General features: G+C 43.2%; 1 protein-coding gene across 4 annotated transcripts in view; it reads right to left on the reverse strand.

Moving 5' to 3' along the window:
* The window catches only part of ZNF385B (zinc finger protein 385B), a 267,958-nt gene extending 258,376 nt beyond the window's left edge, over positions 1–9,582 (reverse strand). For 3 of the 4 annotated variants that reach the window (XM_060257194.1, XM_060257193.1, XM_060257192.1), the window contains exon 1: positions 9,287–9,582. In XM_060257194.1, coding sequence (XP_060113177.1) covers positions 9,287–9,539 — 253 coding nt within the window. In that variant the 5' untranslated portion in view covers positions 9,540–9,582. The remainder of the gene's footprint in view (positions 1–9,286) is intronic. The other variant, XM_060257197.1, reaches the window with a different exon arrangement.
* Positions 9,583–20,354: the final 10,772 nt, after the last annotated feature.

The raw sequence follows: 20,354 nt of genomic DNA on the forward strand, positions 1-20,354 counted from the left end.
TTATATCCAGCTCTCCCACTGAGGCAGGCTCAGGGCGGCTCACAAATAAAATAAAACAACAATAAAAACATAAACATAAAAACAATTTCTAAATTCCTTGAAGCAGACAAACATAGTTACTGATCCTTATTACATGAGGACATTTTAAACGATTTGTTAAGCATCTCCCCCCGACCCATTTCCTCTTCTATTGACATTTTATGTACCACCTTCCTATCTTTAAAGTTATTTTCAGTATATTTTTCTGTATTTTATTTTCCCCTTTACACATTTGTATATATTTATATCATCCATAGAACCCTCAAAACTAAAGCAGCAAGAGTCCAAACTTACTCTGTTGAGGGCACAGAGAATAGCGATCTTCAAGTCTGGGAACAACAAGACCCTCCAGCCCGTGTCATTTTTTTAACCTGGTCTAAGCACGATTTGCAGAACTGCAGTAAGTTGAATACCTGGCAGGATTGTTGTAAGAAGTACTCTAGGAGTACTTTCTTCAGATCCTAGGTTTCTGCTTCAATGAATCCATATGCACCTTTTGTAAGCATATAATACCAAATTGTTTGGTTTAAGTAACACAGACAGACTCCTATAAATGACTGGTCTTTGAGAATGTGGGAAATAGCATTTATGTCCAAATTAACAGCATTTAAGTCTAAACCAATGTAGAAGTCTTAAAGATGTTAAAGTGCTATTGGAAAAATGTACCGAGAAATGGTCAATGTTTGTAAAGTGACAAAGGTTAAAGATTATTAGACCTTCAGTAGGTAGATGATAGACAGACAGAAAGACAGACCATAAAATATTCACTTCTGTAAAAACAGATTTGCTGGATAAGATTCCTGGTTACACAAATAAAGCCAGGCTCAATTGTCTTTTATCTGAGAAGAATCCCAAGATCAATTATCAAGAAGCCAGATTTTGTGTATTGATACATAGGTCCTGGAAACTGTATTTAACTAGGTTCCAATTTTAACTTATTCTGTATATCTTGTATTTTGTATATACATTTTTAAAATTATAACTATATGTATAAGGCTAGTCTAGCGGCCGTAATATCTATCTGTCTGTCTAACACAGACTGTCATGTTGAACAGCACCACCAGGATTCACCTGGTTAGTTTCAAAGTTTAGAGTGCAGGGGATCTGCCAAACCCTATTAAGGCATAAAGAATTAAGTTGCTCTATGGAAGGAAAGAGACCATGGGGACTGAGCAGGGCCAGCCCTGCCACTAAGCAGTTGCCTAGGGCGCTAGCCTTCGGGGTGAACCCCATGTGACTCGGTGACATCAGTGCGGGGGTGGTGGTGCCAGAGGTTAACCTTGCCTAGGGTGCTAGACAGTCTAGGCCTGGCCCTGGGAGTGAGTGTATGTTCTCCAGGGCTAGGGTAACCAACCCTTGTTTGGCAAATGTTGGGAGATCGACCAGTGGTACTTACAGTGAGGGGTTATTCTCCTCTGAGGACAGGAGGACATATTGGGTGTTTCCCACCACTGTGTCAGAGAGGCAGGAAATAGAATTTTTTCTTCTTCTTCCTCTTCCTGTGGCACTGGAACACCCATCTCTTCAGTTCCGGTAACTCCGAGAAGCAGTTCAAACTTAATAACCTTACTCATGAAAAAACGACAAACAGTAACGAAATAACTCAAGTAAATATAAAGAGATAGAACTGTATAGCAGCAAAGAGAAAAGTGAATTAGAACAGCAAGTGAAGTATAAGAGTGATGTATAGAGGTGGGCAATATGTCCTCCTGTCCTCAGAGGAGAATGACCCCTCATGGAAAGTATCACTGGTTGTTCTCCCTCTGAGTTGGAGAACATATTGGGTTTTCCTCTAGCAATAGTCCAATTATTGGGCGGGAAATCACTCTCCTCTGAAACCACGTGCTGTAAGACTTTTCTTCCAAATGCTGCTTCTGCTGAACTGTAGGCGTTAAGTTAGTAATGCCGTACAAATGTTGATATGGAAGACCAAGTTGCGGCTCTGCAAACTTCGTCTATTGAAGCTTGATTGTTGAATGCTGCATTGGTTGCTGCGCTTCTAACAGAATGTGCGGTAATTCCCTTTGGTACCTCCATTTTCATTGCCTTACAGGCTTCAGAAATGCATTGCCTAATAGCATAACTAATAGCAGAAGTTGACATCTTTAAGCCAATCTTTGGAGGAGTAATATTGATACCCCCCTGGTGGTTCAGTTAAGTTTTGGCAGACACATTGTCTGTTCATATCAGAATGTGTTGCCCCCTCACCTGTTCAGTGAAGAATAGTAAGGCTAGCCATATGGCTCTCAACTCCAGGACGTTGATCGGAAGTTGAGATTTCGACTGTGACCAGCAACCCTGAGTCGGGATGTTGTCAAAAGTGGCTTCCCAACCTGACAGACTGGCATCTGTGAAAAGCTGAATTTCTCTGGGTAAGTAATCTTTCCTTGAAGGAGATTGATTTCTTTGGCCCACCACTTCAAGGATTGTTTGACTGTTAGAGGAACTCTGATCTGCAGGTTTTGCTTCTGCATGACTTGGAATTGATAAGGTCGAAGTAGAAACTGCAGGGCCCTGGAATGCAGTCTGCCCCACTGCACTGCATCTATACTTGAGGTAGGCAATCCCATCAGTTTGGCCGTCAGTAGAGGAGTGTACTGTTCTTGAATGACCGTCCTCGCAAGATGTTTGGTTTTCTGAACTTTCTCGGCCGTGAGGAATAAGGAGTTCCTTCTGGTGTCTATAATCATCCCAAGATGCTCCAAACGTTGAGCTGGCTCTAGTGAACTCTTGGGGAGATTGATGAGAAAACCCGTGTTTCTGTAGACACTGAATAATATTCTGCACGTCTGAGTAGGATCTTTGCTTGGATGGTGACCATATCAATAGATCGTCCTGATACGGATGCACATGGACCCCCTGTTGTCTGAGGTAAGCTACAACGTTTACCATCACTTTCGTGAATACCCTCGGGGCTGTGGCCAACCCAAAAGGAAGTGCTCTGAACTGGTAGTGTTTGCTTCCTACACAGAAGCGGAGGAACCAATGATGAGATGGTAGAATCGGAATATGTAGGTACGCTTCTGTTAAATTCAAAGAAGTGAGAAATTCCCCTGGCTGCAGCGCTTCTGTGATTGTCTTGAGAGTCTCCATACGGGAATGTCGAAGTTTTATGAACCTGTTCAGGAACTTAAGGTCGAGAATTGCTCTCCAGTCTCCGTTCTTCTTGAGTACGGTGAAGAAAATGGAGTACAGCCCTTGACCCCTCTGGTTCACCGGGACAGGTTCTATGGCCAGTATGTCGAGCAGTTGCTGTACAGCTCTGTCCATAATGACCCTTTTGGCGGCATTGTATCGAAGAGGGGACACTAGGAAATGTTCCGGTGATGTTCTTTTGAATTCTATAACATAGCCGTGTGAGGCTATTTCTAAAGTCCAGCAGTCTGCCTTGGATTCCACCCAGGCTCTTTGGAAATGATGTAGCCATCCCCCCACCGGAATTGAGAGGCAGTCATGCCTTGTTGGACTTGCACTCCCTGTCCTGCCAGTTTGGTGTAGTGGTTAAGTGTGCGGACTCTTATCTGGGAGAACCAGGTTTGATTCCCCACTCCTCCACTTGCACCTGCTGGAATGGCCTTGGGTCAGCCATAGCTCTGGCAGAGGTTGTCCTTGAAAGGGCAGCTGCTGTGAGAGCCCTCTCCAGCCCCACCCACCTCATAGGGTGTCTGTTGTGGGGGAGGAAGGTAAAGGAGATTGTGAGCTGCTCTGAGACTCTTCGGAGTGGAGGGCGGGATATAAATCCAATATCTTCTTCTTCTTCTTCTTCTGCTTGACTGAACGAGTTGGTGAATCCCTTTCTGAAAGGATGTCTAGGCTGGTTCTAGGTTGATTTTCTGTTTTCCTGTCTTGGTCTAGCCAGATTCTTCCCCGTAAGCCTATGCTCTGGAGTCTGTTTTCTGGCTGTTTTAGTTGGCGAGGTGCCCTCCTTTGAAGATTGCTGCAAAGGAGTGTGTGAGGAACGAAAGGACTGCGAAGAGAAACCTCTCCTACCCAACTGTCGGAGGTTTTGGGGCATAGTTTTTTTTCTTATCCTTTGTCTCTATTAGTATTTTATCCAAGGAGCTGCCAAATAATTTTTCCCCTTGGAAAGGATAAGAAATTACTATATGTTTTGAATGATTGTCAGCAGGCCATGCTCTAAACCAGACACGTCTTCTTGCTACAGCACCAGAAGCCAAACCCCTGGAACAAAAGGTAAGGGCGTCTAGAGACACATCAGCAGAAAATTCTGCAGCCTTAAGTAGCCTAGTGGTCCCATCCAGGAGTTTTTTGTTATTTTCTGGCAATAACTGAGTAAGTCTCCTGGCCCAGACTATCGCTGCTCTGGATACAATGGAAGAGGCTGCACAGGTCTTTATTGCAATGGCCACTGCCTCATGTGATCTTTTCAGTGATAGATCAATTTTTCTATCCCAATTATCCCTGAGAGTACCATGACTGTCCTCGGACACTAGACCTGGTGTCTGGAGAGCTGTCACTGGGGCATCCACCATCGGTACCTGTAGCATTTAATCTGCAAACCCCGGTAAATCATATAACTTTTTAACAAATCCCGGGAACTGCCTGTTAGAATTAGGCTTCACCCATTCGGCTTTAAGCTGCCGCTCAAAAATCTGAGGAAAAGGGAGCATCTTTGCTGAGGTGGATGAGCCAGGGAAGAATTCTCTATCCCCGGTAGTCTTATTTCTAGGATTAGTCTCAGAATTGGAAGCATCCTCCTCAGAGTAGAGCTGCCATGACTCTGTAGTAGGTACTGGTAGTCATCAGATTTAAAGAAATGAACAGACTGTTCTGGAACGCTGACATCCTCCACCTCCTCATCCGATATAAAATCCCCCTACTCTTTGGACTGTGACTCGGAATCAGAAGCAGCATCCTCTTATTCTTCCCCTGTAAGTCTATGCTCTGGAGTCTGTTTTCTGGCTGCTTTAGGTGGCCAGGTGTCCTCCTTTGAAGACTGCTACAAAGGACAGCATGGAGGAGGAGGGGGGGAGGGGATCTGGACCCCACTGACCAGTGCTCAAGCTCTCATTGTTGTTAAGATCTTTGCTGTTGTTGTTAAGATCTTTGAAGCTCTGCTCTATTGTAAAATGTATGATGGTTTTCCAAAGCTCGTAGAAGCTTGTTAGTGAAACAGGGGATCAAGTACGGCCCTATTGCGTTTCTTGTGCCCTGCTGCACTGGATTATTTCATCTTTAAAATTTGTGAAGACGTCCTGGAGCATTGTACTCCCTAGAACCACCTACCTTTGCCACAACTTGGACTACTCTTCTCATCTTCTTGGCGTTAATTCGCCTATAAAGGGAATTGAGTGTGAATGGGGTCTTTGTCTATTTCATGATTAATTTCACTTTATATGTTTGGTTGCTATATTTATAAACATTTGTATCATTTGTTATATTTTTTTTAGGCTGGTTTTTCGCGGAGGTGTATACCTTGTTCCCTGCTCCAATTTTCCGCAAGTCTCTGTTGGTTGCCCAAGCTCTCGTTATGGCAGGCATTGAAAATTTCTGCCCTGATGCACTGCTGTAGCATGTGCATAAACTCTCTAGGAAGGACCCCCGAAGGTTTGGTACGTTACCAGACCGTGGGACCTGAGCTGTATTGTCTGCGGAGGTTTGTCCCGACAGGGATTGCTCTCCTGGCTCATCTCCCGGCTGGAGATTGGCAACTGAAGCCACAGCCATGCTTGAGGATCATGGCGCCCGCTGCTATCCTTTCATGCCAAAAAATTTCTTCCAAAATGGCCACCATCTCTAGCGACCCGCTGCGAATGGGAGGGCTCTGCTGCATCCATGGAAGAGGCTGATCGCTTCTGCCCGCGGTGACCTGAGTCACTTGAGCGGGAAACGTTGCCAAAGACCGAGACAAGCTGAGAAGGCATGTCGGTGTTGGTTTCTTCCCTTGTGGCCTCTGTCTGAGACCCAAGAGCAGGTGCGTCTTCCAGGAAGTTGTCCCTGAATTGCTCCATTCGCGCGTCCCTCTCTAAGCGGCAAAGCGGCTGCTTTGTAGTCGCCATGGCAACACTGTCCCTCGTCTCTCTCTCTCTCTTTTTTTTTTTTTTTACTACAGAAAACTGAGCTAGGAAGAACAGGATAAAAGGAAGGAATGTAAGGAATGAAGTAAGGTATTTAAGGTGAAAGAGGAAGGGAATAGAGGTAATAGTATAAAAAGAATAAATCTGTGGAGCTAAGCTCAACTAGGTGCTCTCCCTCTCGAGGCAGGAAAGTAACTGAAGAGATGGGTGTTCCAGTGCCACAGGAAGAGGAAGAAGAAGAAAAAATTCTATTTCCTGCCTCCCTGACACAGTGGTGGGAAACACCCAATATGTCCTCCAACTCAGAGGGAGAATTGGGGAGGCAGGTGAGGGAGGGTGATGTCACGTCCTCCATTCCTCTATAGGAAAAAACCTGTGAGCAGGCAGGGATCAGAATAATCAAAAGGTATTGCTGTGCTAAGCAAAACTGCCAGTTGTGCTCATTATCAAGTGTCAAGATCCCAGGCCTAAGGCATGATGTGGCCTGTCGGCCTGAAGACAGCCTTTCCTCAGGCCTTGCTACCAATACTTCATGCAATTTTCATGTGGGCTTACTCTACCCAGACACCCTTCTCGCCTCAAGACTGGACTGAAGAAAATGGGGAGGGAAAGAGGAGCCAATAGCTGTTGAGGTGGCAGAGCCTTGAGCCTGTAAGACCCTGCCCAGGGTGGAAGTTGTTCACTATCTGAAGCTGGATGGCAGTGAGATCTCAGTGAGTGCTGATCCCGCACTCCAAAATGGAGGCGAGTCTGTCCTGAAGGAATAAGGTGTTGGTGTAGCGTTAGAAGTCCAATAAAGACAGTTATGAACTTGTTTTCCAACTAGTTTCTTTCCCTGGAAGTTCCGTCCTATATGTCTGTAAACATACTCTGTGTTAATCTACAGGTTCTTTTATTTCAGTATTGGTCAAATAAATTAGCCTTTTTTTGTTCATTCTGCCTGGATACTTCAAACATCATATTTAGCCCCCAGGGGTGGAATTCTAGCAGGAGCTCCTTTGCACTTTAGGCCACACATCCCTGATGCAGCCAATCCTCCAAGAGTTTACAAGGCTCTTTTTTGTAAGCTCTTGAAGGACTGGCTACATCAGGGGGGTGTGGCCTAATGCGCAAAGGAGCTCCTGCTAGAATTCCACCCCTGCTTAGCCCACACAGCAGGGCACACTCCAACTGAATAGAGTTACCTGTGGGGCAGAGAAGGTACTCTGGACCCTCTTCAGTCAAACCCCAAAACCAGAGAGTGATGGCAACTGGTTAAACCCTTTCCCTCCCCCAGGGCTGACAGGGGAAGAAGGGAAGGTGTGAGGGGTTGTCCCTGTCTCTTCCTGAGATACGCAGAGAGCTGACAGGGGAAAAAGGGAAGGTGTGAAGGGTTACCCCTGTCTCTTCCTGAGATACCCAGAGAGAGGTTCCTTCTGCAAGCCCCAGATCATGAAGGGTCATCCATAATGACACATCTAGGACTTTTTCTTGTGAGCAGGAATGCAATTCTGGTTAGCTTGGTATCGGGGGGGGGGGGGGCGCTAATATGCAAATTAGTCCCTGCTGGGCTTTTTCTACCAAAAATATCCTGTGTGAAACAATGGTGATGTCAAGGGGTGTGGGCTGATATGCGAATGAATTCCTGCTGGGCTTTTCTACAAAGAGCCCTGTGTGAAACAATGGTGACATCAGGGGTGTGGCCTAATATGCAAATGAGTTCCTGCTGGGGAGGGGTTCCCCCCACAAAAAAAGCCCTGGACACACCCATTTCAGTTCAATTCTTTTCATACACGGCATGGCTTGCCACAGACAAGATCAAACAAAAAGTGCTCAATTCAAACCCAACAAAGTCAAAGACACTGGGGGGGGGGGGGCAGATAGAATTTAAGTGTCATTTTCGGGGGGGGAGGGGGAGACAGCAAAGAGAAACGAAGTCTGCAAGGTGTAGAAAGGGTGAATGTTTCATACCTGTGAAAACAAATAAGCTCCCTGCTATTGAGATTTTAAACCTGTCACATCATTAATACTTTTGGCTTTACCCACCGAGCTCTTCAAAAAGCAGCTACCTCTGTCTCCTCTAGATAGCATTACTTAAGCATAGCCACATTTCCCCATCTGTCTTAGTATAAGAAAAGATGATGGATATTACTTTTTTAAAAGGTGACCTCCAAAGGCTTATACTCTAAAAAGAAAAATAAGATCCAGACATATTTTGCATCTTCTTGAGAAGAGATGCTTTATTCTTACTTTGTAACAAAGACAAAAGGAGATGGGAATGATTTGAGCAATATTAGATTTGTAATATTTCTGTGCTCTCAAAAGGCACACAGCATTATCAGATTCATTGCAATTTAACTCTTTAATCTAGTATCCAAAGTTGGAAGGAGGCATCCTCCAAAGATGAGAGGAAAGACAAAACAAATCATTAACTTCGGTTTGACTCCTTTTGCAATTAAACAAGAGCTCTTTAATTAGAAAAATCTCTTACATGTTCTGTCCATCTAGCTTCAGGTGGTGGTGGTGGGGGGGACCCAAAGCAGATGATGGAGAAGATAGCTAGTTTCATATGGGAGAAGGAGGTGAGCTGAGCATCATCCACATCTCCAGATGATATCTCCCAGTGACTTTAAATAGATGTTAAAAAGCACAGGGAACAAGATAGGACCTTAGGGAGCCCCAAGGCCAGAGGTCAAGAGGCAGAACATCAGTCCCCCCTCCTGTCAGCACCTCCTCTGAAACCCACCTTCCACATAGCACTGAAACCACTACAGAACAGAAACTGTCCAATTCCAACTCCAAAAGCAGTCCAGAACAAAAACACAACTTATATCAAAAGCCATCAAGAAGTCCAAGAGACAGGGCTGCATTCCCCCATCCATCTCCTAGTACAAGGTCATCCACCAAAGAAACCAAGGCTGTTTCAGTCCCATAACCAGGCCTAAAACCAGACTGGAATGGATCCAAACAGGGCTTTTTTTGTAGCAGGAACTCCTCTGCATATTAGGCTATACACCCCTGATGTAGCCAATTCTCCAAAAGCTTACAGGGCTTTTCTTACAGGGCCTACTGTAAATTCCAAAAGGATTGGCTACATCAGGGGTGTGTGGCCTAATATGCAAAGAAGTTCCTGCTACAAAAGAAATCTGAATCCAAATAATCCGTTTCATTCTTGATACAAAGGATGCTGTGTCAACTGTGTCACACCCCAATTTTTAAAAATTATGTACCTGCACCGGTGTTCGCAAGCAAACTGCCTGTCGTCGCGCTTGCTGGTAGCTTCCCATTATTCAGCTGCTTTACTCTTTTTAGATGAGACTTTCCATTGTAATGAACCTGAGCCTGTGCTGCTGAATTTAACTGTATGTTGCACACTTCACAGAAGGAAAAGATATTCTTTTTCTCTTTACTCAACTGATAGTCAGGCCTGTCGCATCTCAATCCTTTTTCTTCAAAGGTTCGCAGAAATGCTGATGGATTCATAATTCCATCTTCAAAGATGTGGTCAAGGCTTACTGGGCGCTTCATTACTAGAAAAAACAAAACAAAAGTAAATAGAAATAAAAATTAAACAATGAACAAACTGGTAAATACTCAACTCATATACTCCCTCTAAGCTGTGGGGTCTTGTGAGCAAAAATTCTGCTTTGTGAGCTACTGGCATTAAAGTTGTGAGCTACGGTATAAATTAGTTTGCCCTGGGGCCATTTTTTCTGAGCTAGGTCAGAAATGTGCAAGTCAGAGGCTAAAAAACTGAGCTAGCTCAAACTACCAACCAGCCTTATTATTCTATTTGAATGGTTCCCACTTTCTTTTCAAAACTGCTATTTTTCTTTACTGCATACAGTCAATAATACTGTTTTCATTTTGTCCCTGCTTTTTGATTTTTTTTTTAAATTGTGGGTATATTTGATTAGACTTCATAACAGTACATTAAGGACAATCAATAAAACATTTGTTTTCACTCTTCAGTGTTTTCTCCATTTAGTATCAATTTCCCTTCTATACAAATACATCAACTAGTGCAGCAATTGATTGATAAGATAGCCAGTTAAAAACTCTGACTAAAAAGGCATCCTTGTTAAAACTGGCCAGCAGACTCCTCCCCACATGCATATGTTTTATTAAAACATGCTCTATTTCCTGGATAGCCCAGGCTAGCCTGACCTTGTTAGATCTCAGAAGCTAAGCAGGCTCAGGGTTTGCCGTATGTCCTCTGCAACTTGACGGCACTTCCCACCACCACCATTTATCAAAGTTGCAAAGGGTATGGAAAATTTTAGAAGAATGGTTGTCCCTTTCCTCACTCACAGGGCAGAAAGGAACCGCCTTTCCCCATATATACCCCAGAGAGCACTGTGTTCGGGAATCCAAAATTTGCTAGCCATCCCCAGACCAAGGGAGGCCACACTAAGCTCTACACGGGCCAGGGCCTTCTCAGTGGCAGCACCAATGTCATGGAACGGTCTCCCAGAGGCCATAAGAGCCCTGTGGGACCTCTCCCAATTCTGCAGAGCCTGTAATACTGAACTCTTTCCACAGGCCTACAACTAATGTGGGATGAGGCTGCCACTGCTATGCTTCTGAGCAATACCATCTGCAGGACCACTAACAGATTAACAGAAGAACTGAGGCATCAAATTAATCTGATCCACCTATGTTAAAAACTTTTCCATAGCACCAAATGTCTAGTTTTTAAATTGTTGGTACACATTTTTATCATTTTAAAACTGTAGTTCAATTTGTTTTTTATCATGACTGTTAGCCGCCCAGAGTCTGCTTGCGGAGTGGGCAACATATAAATCCAAAGTAATAAGTAAGTAAGTAAATAAAAGGTAGTTCAGTGGGGTCATAAGTTGGGGCAGAAGAAAAGGGCCCTGGTTCATGAGCTTATCATGAGGAGCCCCAAAAGCATGACGAACCAACACATTTTAAATATGTAACAACATGCGAGGCGGAGGAGGACTAAAATGATCAAACCATATCCCTGAGCTTCTCTTAAGAAGACATTTGCTGTGACAAACACGTGAACCTCCAATACACAGTGGGCTGGTTCCTACCAACTTTTTATTCAATCTGATCCAATTTTTCTCCTTACTACAGCAATAAGAACATAAAAGTATAAGACAAGCTCTGCTGGATCAAACCAGTCAGTGATCCTTCCAATCCAGCAACCTGTTTCACTCAGTGACCAACCAACTGCCTTGTAGGGCCAAACAGGGCATATAGGCCAAAGCCTTCCACGGATGTTGTCCCTCAGCACTGGGAATTCAGACGTTTGGTGCCTCTGAATAGAAATATTCCCTGATGTAGTAGCCACTGATGTATCTATTCTCCATCAATCTATCTAACCCCCTTTTAAAGCCGTCCATGCTCATCACTGCAGTGAATTCTACAGTTTAATTACACATGGACTAAAAGAATGTATTTGTTTTGCCTGTTCTGAATTGAATGTCTAACAACTTGGGTGCCCTCAAGTTTTAGTATTATGGGATAAGAAGATAACTTTCTATCCACTTTCTCCACCTCCTACATTATAAACTTATATCATGCCTCCCATCAGTAATATCTTTTTCTAAACCAAAATGCCTACAAACAGTACAGATAATGACAATGCACCATGGAACTAGACAGAGGCATTACACATGCAACTGCTGGAGTGACCCTGGGTCAGTCATAACTCTCTCAGAGCTGTTCTGCTCAAGAGCAGTTCTTGGAAGAGCTCTCTAAGCCCCACCAACCTCACAGGGTGTCTGTTGTGGGGAAGGGAAAGGAGATTGTAAACTGCTCTGAGATGCCTTCAGGTAGTGAAGGCGGGGTATAAATTCATTCTTCTTCTTCTTCTCCTCCTCTCCCTCCTGCTGTTCAACCAATTTCCACCCATAAGGGAACCCACCTTTTTATCATGTTTTAATCATTGATTGGTTTTAATGTGAATTTAATATGAATTTATTGTTTTATTGTTGTGTTGTTCACCTTAAATGTTTTTAGCCGCCCTGAGCCTGCTTCGGCGGGGGAGGGCGGGATACAAATAAAATTTTACATTACATTACATTATCCCAAAATCTACCTGATCAGTTTTATCTTCATGCTTGTAAACCTTCTCAAAAAACTCCCAAAAGTTGGTAGTTTCAGAGGGTAGCCATGTTGGTTTGCAGTATAACAGCTAGATTAGAGTCCAGTAGCACCTTAAAGGCATTACAAAGTTGGCTATTTTATTTTCAGTTCCTTTTCTGACAAAACCCAACATGGAGTTGGCTTTTTTCACTGCTGCTGCTGCTGCACACAGAATCAAATATTTTCATCAAGATATCCCCTACAACATCTCTTTCCCTCTCTATTTTGGCCAGTTCAAACCTTATCAGCATATATTTAAAGTGAGAATATTTTTTTTGTTCCAGTGTGCATCACCTTACACTTACCTACACTGACCTTTATTTGTACTTCCAAAAGGTTGTTGACAAGGTTTCAACAGAGACTCAAGCTAACCATTCATGGGACAAATGTGGAGAAATGGGGAATCAAACCTGGTTATCCCAGATAAGAGTCTGCACACTTAACCACTACTCTAAACTGTCTCTCTTTTTAAGTTGTTCACAAATGATATGGATTGGAGGTGACTGGCATAGTGGCCAGATTTGCAGATGACACAAAATTATACAGAATGGTGAAAACCACTGTACAGAGCTCCAGCAGGATCTCTCTAAATTGGGTCAGTGGGCAACAATGATGAGCTCCTTTCTTTTCACCTCATTCAGGAAAACCTTCCCTTTTTCAGAATGGACCTTTTTAGCCTTCCTTGTTTTGCGTCCGTTATGCCACTCATGGCTTTTGTCTGTGTAGGTCCCATGATCCCCAGCACGGCCTTTTCGGTAATCAAAATGAAATTCTCTCCTTCGGTAGAAAAGCTAGTTGAACTCAACCCAGTACGCTTTTTGCCTCAAAGCTGCTGTTTTTACTCAAATACACATAAAGAGGGATTTTTGATGGATGGTTTGATGACCCGGGAAATGTCCCTAGAGACTTATGAAAACCGAAGCACAGGCATTTCTATTTACTGAAAAACATTTGGGAAGTTCTTTCTTTGAGAGCCTGTTTAGTGTAGTTGTTAAATGTGTGGACTCTTATCTAGGAGAAATGGGTTTCATTCCCCACTCCTCCAGTTGAAGCCGCTGGGATGGCCTTGGGTCAGCCATAGCTCTCACAGAGCTGTCCTTGAAAGGGCAGCTTCTGGGAGAGCTCTCTCAGCCCCATCTACCTCACATAGTGTGTGTTGTGGAGGAGGAAGTTAAAGGAGATTGTAAGTCGCTCTGAGACACTGATTCAGAGCGAAGGGTGGGTATAAATCCAATATCATTCATCTTTTTCTTCTTGATGAATTTTGAACAATTTTTATAGAAGCTTAATCAACCAAAATTTACATGATTAATCAACTAAGATTTTTTTCTAGCAACAACTTAACTCAGGAGAGCCAGTTTGGTGTAGTGGTTAAGTGTGCGGACTCTTATCTGGGAGAATCGGGTTTGATTCCCCACTCCTCCACTTGCACCTGCTGGAATGGCCTTGGGTCAGCCATAGCTCTGGCAGAGGCTGTCCTTGAAAGGGCAGCTGCTGTGAAAGCCCTCTCCAGCCCCACCCACCTCACAGGGTGTCTGTTGTGGGGGAGGGAGATAAAGGAGATTGTGAGCCGCTCTGAGACTCTTCGGAGTGGAGGGCGGGATATAAATCCAATATCTTCTTCTTCTTCTTCTTCTTCTTATTATTATTATTATTAACACAGCCCTTAAAAACATGCAGTATTATGTGTTAAGTTCATCACCAACTTCATTTTCCTGCAAGCACAAGTCCCTGACGACAGAATAGCTCTTCTTTTAAGTCATTTAAGTCATTCTTTAAGGTCCACTGGCGGACCTCCTGATGGCACTTGGGTTTTTTGACCACTGTGTGACACAGTGCTGGACTGGATGGGCCATTGGCCTGATTCAATATGGCTTATCTTATGTTCTTATGTTTATTTAGTACACTTTTGAAGATAATTTTGTTTGCTGAGATTTAGCACAAAGCATGGGTATACAGATACAAGTTTATAATCCTGGGATAACTGGCCCTTATCTTGGAACAAAGAAAAACAAAGCCGGGGGGGGGGGGTTTGTAGCAGGAACTCCTTTGCATATTAGTCCTCACCCCCTGATGTAGCCAATCCACCAAGAACCTACTGTAAACTCCAGGAGGATTGGCTACATCCGGGGTGTGTGGCCTAATATGCAAAGGAGTTCCTGCCACAAAAGCCCTGAACATAGCACATTCATTGGAGAAAATATAAAAGCAGTGCCCTTTCATTGTTCAGTTATATCTCTACAAAGTATTTGCACAGCTAGGATCTTAAACACTGTGCATTCTTATTTCATCTATTAGAACAGATCCAAAATTCACATACTTCATTGTTCTAGAGCCTCAACAAGAAAGGCAGGTGATAAATGAAGCAAATAAATCAATCATTTCAAAAAGGCTGTGTAAGGCTTCCCTGTGTTCAATGGATTCAGTATTTTTAAAGATGCTATCTTTTGATGAATTCTATCTAGAACATTTTCAGCCTGCCCTTCCTCCAAGTTGCTCAAGGTGGCATACCTTCTCCATTTTATCTTCACAATAACCCTGTGCTATAGGTGAGGTAAAGAGAGAGGTGACTGTCCCAAGGTCACCCAGCAAGCCTGACAGCAAAGCAGAGATTTGAATCCCCCAGAACCTATTCTGACACTCTAACGATGACACCACAGAAAACATTCAACATGTTTTTATCCATCCTGGGTGGATTAAGATGAAACATGTAGATGGGGAAATAATTAGGGCTCTCGCTTTCTTAAAAATCTTCATCACATAAATAAAATGAACAGATTACAGTCTGTTCATTTTCTCACCAGAACAAGTGAGTAATGAACAGATTGCACTTGCCTGTGTATAGAAGATCTACATAAATCTGCATAGAGGTGAAATATAATGCACATAACCAGAATTTTGATGAGTTGTAACCCGAGATCCCACTTCCTTTTAAATGCATTTATTTACATTATTTATAGTTTGCCTTTCTCACAGAGACTTAAAGCAGATTACATAGCGTAAATCAATACAGTTAACAGGATGGGAAATCCAGTAAGCAACACAACAGAATCAGGATTGGTGAAATCTGAAACCCAGCAGAAATCTGAAACAAAGTGAAGTATTAATATAACATGTTAAACAATGCCAAAATTACACAGTAGGGTTCTACATATAACAACAACAGACAGTACGTACTATACACAGTAATACAGAATTCCTTCTCTGCACCCGATCTTTGTTTATGGTTACACAATCACATTTGCACTATGGAATGTAAGGAAATTAAATTCAAGGTATTTACTTGCAAAGTAACAGCAGCACTTCACAAGGAGAGCAACACCAGATCTGTATGACATATGATTTGTCCAGGGGTACCACCACTTGGGGTTTATTTTTCTTTGTACAGAAGTACCCTAGTGTACTTAGGAACAGGGCCGGGCCTGCCACTAGGCAAACTAGGTGACTACCTAGGATGCCAGCCTTCTGGGGGCACTGAATTGGGTGCCCCCCCATGTGACTTGGTAATGTTATCTGTGGGGGGGGGGGGCAGGAGAAGTTAGCCTTGCCTAGGCTGCCAGACAGTCTAGGGCAGGCCCTGCTTAGGATACAGTAGTCCAGCATGTTAAGCTGATGTCACTGAGTGCTAGACATACAGATTAATTCAGTTTAAAGATATATTGATTTAAATTTCAACTTTAAGAGGTACTCCAAGCAAGGAAAAATAGTGCGAGAAAAACACATCGCTCTAACATTAAGTGCTGTCTTTCTTTTAGCTTCTCAATCTGGTATTTACACTAAAAACCTCATTTTGTCACACTCTATTTCTCTTGAGGCCAATGAAAAAATCCCTACACATCAATCAGTCTAACTTGCCCGCAATGGGGCAGGCAAAGGTTATGTAGAGCAAGGGAATACAGAAATAGGCACACATCTGTCAGCAGGGCAAGCATGTTGATTAACTAAAGATCACCAGCAATATCAGCTGGTTCAAGGCAAGGATCATTTCGCCACCATTCTTCCAGGGTGGTACTGGATATTCCTTTTGTGAATACACAGAACTTTAATCATTAAAGCCCAGTGGATTAATCAATTACATACACAGACAGTTCCAATCAATCAGGAGGGCGCACTGTAAAACAAAAAGACTACGCTTATAGGAAAAGGAGGTTTTAATTTCTTATTTTGAAAATTCAGTTGCCCAAACAATATTCCAAAAGTTCATTTCCTTTCATTTTAAAAAAAATTTACTGCCATCTTTTCTAAAAATACCCCTCAGCTTCTTCAGCTGGTAGAATGAGCTTTCCAGTCACAACTGTCATTGGCATTTTTGTGTCTTTTTGAAAAAAAGATAATTACTACTTCCCACATATTATTTTTAGCTCCGGATATTAATTATATCCCTCAAGAGTATGGTGGAATTGACTTTCATGCTGCATTACCACCCAGATACACAGAAAATGACAGTCCCCGTTAAAAATATTCTCTGATATCCTCATTTATTCACAGCTTGAAAATTCTTTTTGACTTTATACACCTCTATAAGAAATACAGACTAGGCTGCCACATGACCAGAAAACTGTTTTGGGAAAGTTTTTTTCGACTTGTCACCACAGAAGCTGCACCCATTCTTCATTACATATTGATTGCACTACAACAGTGTCCCTGACCTTTTTGAGCATGTAGGTACATTTGGAATTCTGACATGGTACGGTAGGTGCAGCGACAAAATGGCTGTCATAAAATGGCCGCTGTAGGAGGCAAAGCCAACCCCAAAGTGCTTGTCACAGTTTAACTTCAGTAACACTGTGCTGATATTTGTGTTGTGGAGGCAGCTGCTGCCAAATAAATGTGTTTATATATTTAAAAAAAAAAAAAACCTTCCACACCAAACTTTCCACACCGCCGGGCCTATGGTTGAGGCAGCAGGCGTCCTATTATTCCATCATTTGGCCTCCCTTGTGGTGACATCATGCTTTATTACAGTGCTATCCTATTGTTATTACCATCGTTTAAGGTGAGCCTACAACTGGTTATTGATACGCTGTGTCCTGTCCGCCAGTGGTGCGTTTTATTTATTGTGTTTACTGTTAATTTTAATTTGATGCTTTAACTTTGATATGTAGGTTTTTATTGTTATTTTTATATGTTGTGATCCTCCCTGAGCCCGTTTACAGGAAAAGGCAGAATATAAGCCTACTAAATAAATAAATAAAGTCTCCAATAGTCAATTAGAAGCCTTCATAGACAAAAGCCCCACCCACTTTCTAAAAACATTTTGTGGATGCCAGAAAAGGTGTTGCCAAGTGCCACGGTGCCCACAGGTATCACATTTGGGACCCCTGCGCTACAGCAGTTATTCACAGCTGGATGTTCCTGTGTGGACAAGCCAATACAGTGGTTGATGACTGCTATATGGTAGCATCCAACTATGTGTGGATGCAGTTAGAGATCAGGGGGTGTTTTTTGGGGGGGGGGGGGAGGGAGAAGCTGGAGGGTTTTTAAAAATGTTTTAAATTACTTTTCACTTTGTGTGCCCGCCTGACCTTTATACCCCAGACACTCATACTAATGAGCTGGACTACTGACCTTAATCCCATTTCATATGTGAAAGGCTGTACGGTGCACATGTGTGCTTCCCTCCACAACCACCTCCAACAGATTCTGTTGTGGCAGGATTAATGGTTGCAACATGACAGTGACAGCCTACAGCTAGGGATGGGAATGAACCAACTAACGAACTGAAGTTTGTTATGAATTCTGTCCTGTTCAGGGTTTATGAACTGAAGTTTGTGAACTGAAGAACCATAATGGACTACCACAAATTTTGCTGCAGTTTGTGATGACTTGTGAGAGTTTGTGAAGAGCAGAAAGCAGGGAATTCTCTTCTTCACATGAAGCAGCTGAGAGGCTGAGAACCCCGACCCCTCAGCTGATTGGTTTAAAAAGCTCAGCGCCCTTTTAAGCCCTGTTTCTGACTCTCCCCAAGTTATTGCCCAAGCATATTTTAAGTAACAGTTTGCTCTTGTTCCGTTTATTATTTTTACTATTTTTGTAAATTAGTTTTACTGACTGTTTTTATTCCACTGCTTATGTAGTTTACGCTTTTTGTCTTGCACACTTCGTGCTTTGTTTTTAATGCTGTAAGTCGTCTGAAACATGTTTAAAGGACAAACATCTAAATATGGATTTCAGACAAACAAAAATGTCAAAAAAATCTTTTCCTTCCCTGTGCCATTTTCCCCGCTAGACAGCTACTCCCTAGCTGCTGTTAATCCCAGCTGAGAAACATATATACAAACCTCTTTAGAGGCAAATAAATACAGAAACAAACTGAATAATCATGGCTGCTAATGTTGCTACACAGTGCAATCATTCTGTGGGAACTGTATGACACTTAAGTGCCGTTCCTAAGGATCCTTTGCTGCTATAAGACCCTGGAAGGCATGATATAACATTACAACTAATCAGATTAAGTACCTGCCCATCTCTATTACCAAAGGTAACTTTTAATTCATACGGATAACATAGCCAACAACTACACTATACATCCATCCTCAAAAAAAAAAAAAAAAGACTTGGAATCTTCCAGTAAGCAAAGAAGGTTTAAGTCATCCAATCCTATGTCTAAAAGAATTCTCTTTGCACTTAAAAACATCCCCTGAACTGCAAATAATCACAGAGGAGAGAAATTACTTAGCATCCCTATCGCCATATTCTATTGCTCAACCACCGTTTCACTTGCATTGAAGTCAACAGCAGGGCTTCAACAAAAGGGGCTCGGATGATGGCTGCGGAGCAAAGCTGACACTGTATCTCTCCGTTTGTCCGGGGATGGCTTACTCGGCACAGAAAGTAAATATCCCCCATGAGGTGTTATAGCCCGTGCTCCAGGTCATGCAGATTTAATCCTATTTAGAGGCACTCTTGGGCATTCTATCCATTAGATCAGTTGGTCTCCCCTACTCTACTGTACTATTCTACTGCGTTGCACTATCCTGCTATGCCATCATTATATCTACACAGGCATGCTAGAATGAGACTTTAAAAAAAACAAATGCTGGGAGTAACAGTCTCCATAAAACCAGCATAGGGAAAGGACAGGGAATTGTTTCTTGGCACCAGTGAGAGAAGGAAACACACATGTACCATACAAAGCACTAGCCGCCACTTGCATCATTATGGATTTCTCTTTGCCTTGACACCAAGGTTAGTAAATGCATCTCCTACAAGAGCTATGAAATTAAAAGAGAACCCCACACCACCCTCTATAATTCCATCCATCCTCCCAGTGGCTCCTTCGGCTCTTGTGCTCTTTCCCCACTCTAGGTCTCTGGGAGACCTCTGTGGTGGTGGACAAGAGCTTGCAAGCCTACCTATTTTCCCCTCCTTCCCACATGGCAGAAATAGTCGCCTACCTGCCTCAGTTGCTCAGAGGCTGACTGAGGTCCCGATGTTAAGCATGCTTACTTAAGAGTAAGCCTGCATTAAGTTCCTCCTTGAGCTCTGAGAGCCACACAATATGTGTGAAAGAGCTGCATCATCTGTCACCTGAGCCACGGTTTGGCCACCCCTGTTCTACCCGGAAACTCTTATTGGTTTCTAAGGTGCTACTGGATTCAAAAGTATCATTAGTGTAGATTCTTGTAGAATTCTTTAATAAGGTGGTCAAAGACCCTTGTCCATTGGATATATGATACTGATCTGATTTTTCTTCCTCTCTGCATGCCCTACAGCAGGGGTCCCTAACACCTGGGCCATGGATCTGTACCGGTCCATGGCCTGTTAGTAACCAGGCCGCAGAGTGAGGCAGAGGCACCGCACCACCCCTTTCACCCACCCAGGTCCCAGGTGGATGAAAGAGGCAGCACAGCGTCACTCCAAAGCACTACCTCTTTCATTCGCCTGGATCCCAAGAAGGCAGAAGGGGGCACCGTGGAAATGACCTTTGCCTACCTCTCATTTAAAGATCCCCATGGGGAGGCAGGGATGGAGTGTGGGGGCAGCAAAACCCCCAGCCCCCACCCACCCCGACCAGTCCGTGGAAAAATTGTCTTCCACAAAACCGGTCCCTGGTACCAAAAAGGTTGGGGGCCACTGCCCTACAGAACGGCATTTCTTCCTTTCTCAATATACTTAGAAGTGAGGGGCTTTATCTTTGTTCTCACTGCACAGCTTGACTGGCTTTTTAAAATTCTGGTA

The sequence above is a fragment of the Heteronotia binoei genome, chromosome 16, assembly GCF_032191835.1.
Source record: "Heteronotia binoei isolate CCM8104 ecotype False Entrance Well chromosome 16, APGP_CSIRO_Hbin_v1, whole genome shotgun sequence".
In the NCBI taxonomy this organism is placed as follows: Eukaryota; Metazoa; Chordata; class Lepidosauria; order Squamata; family Gekkonidae; genus Heteronotia; species Heteronotia binoei.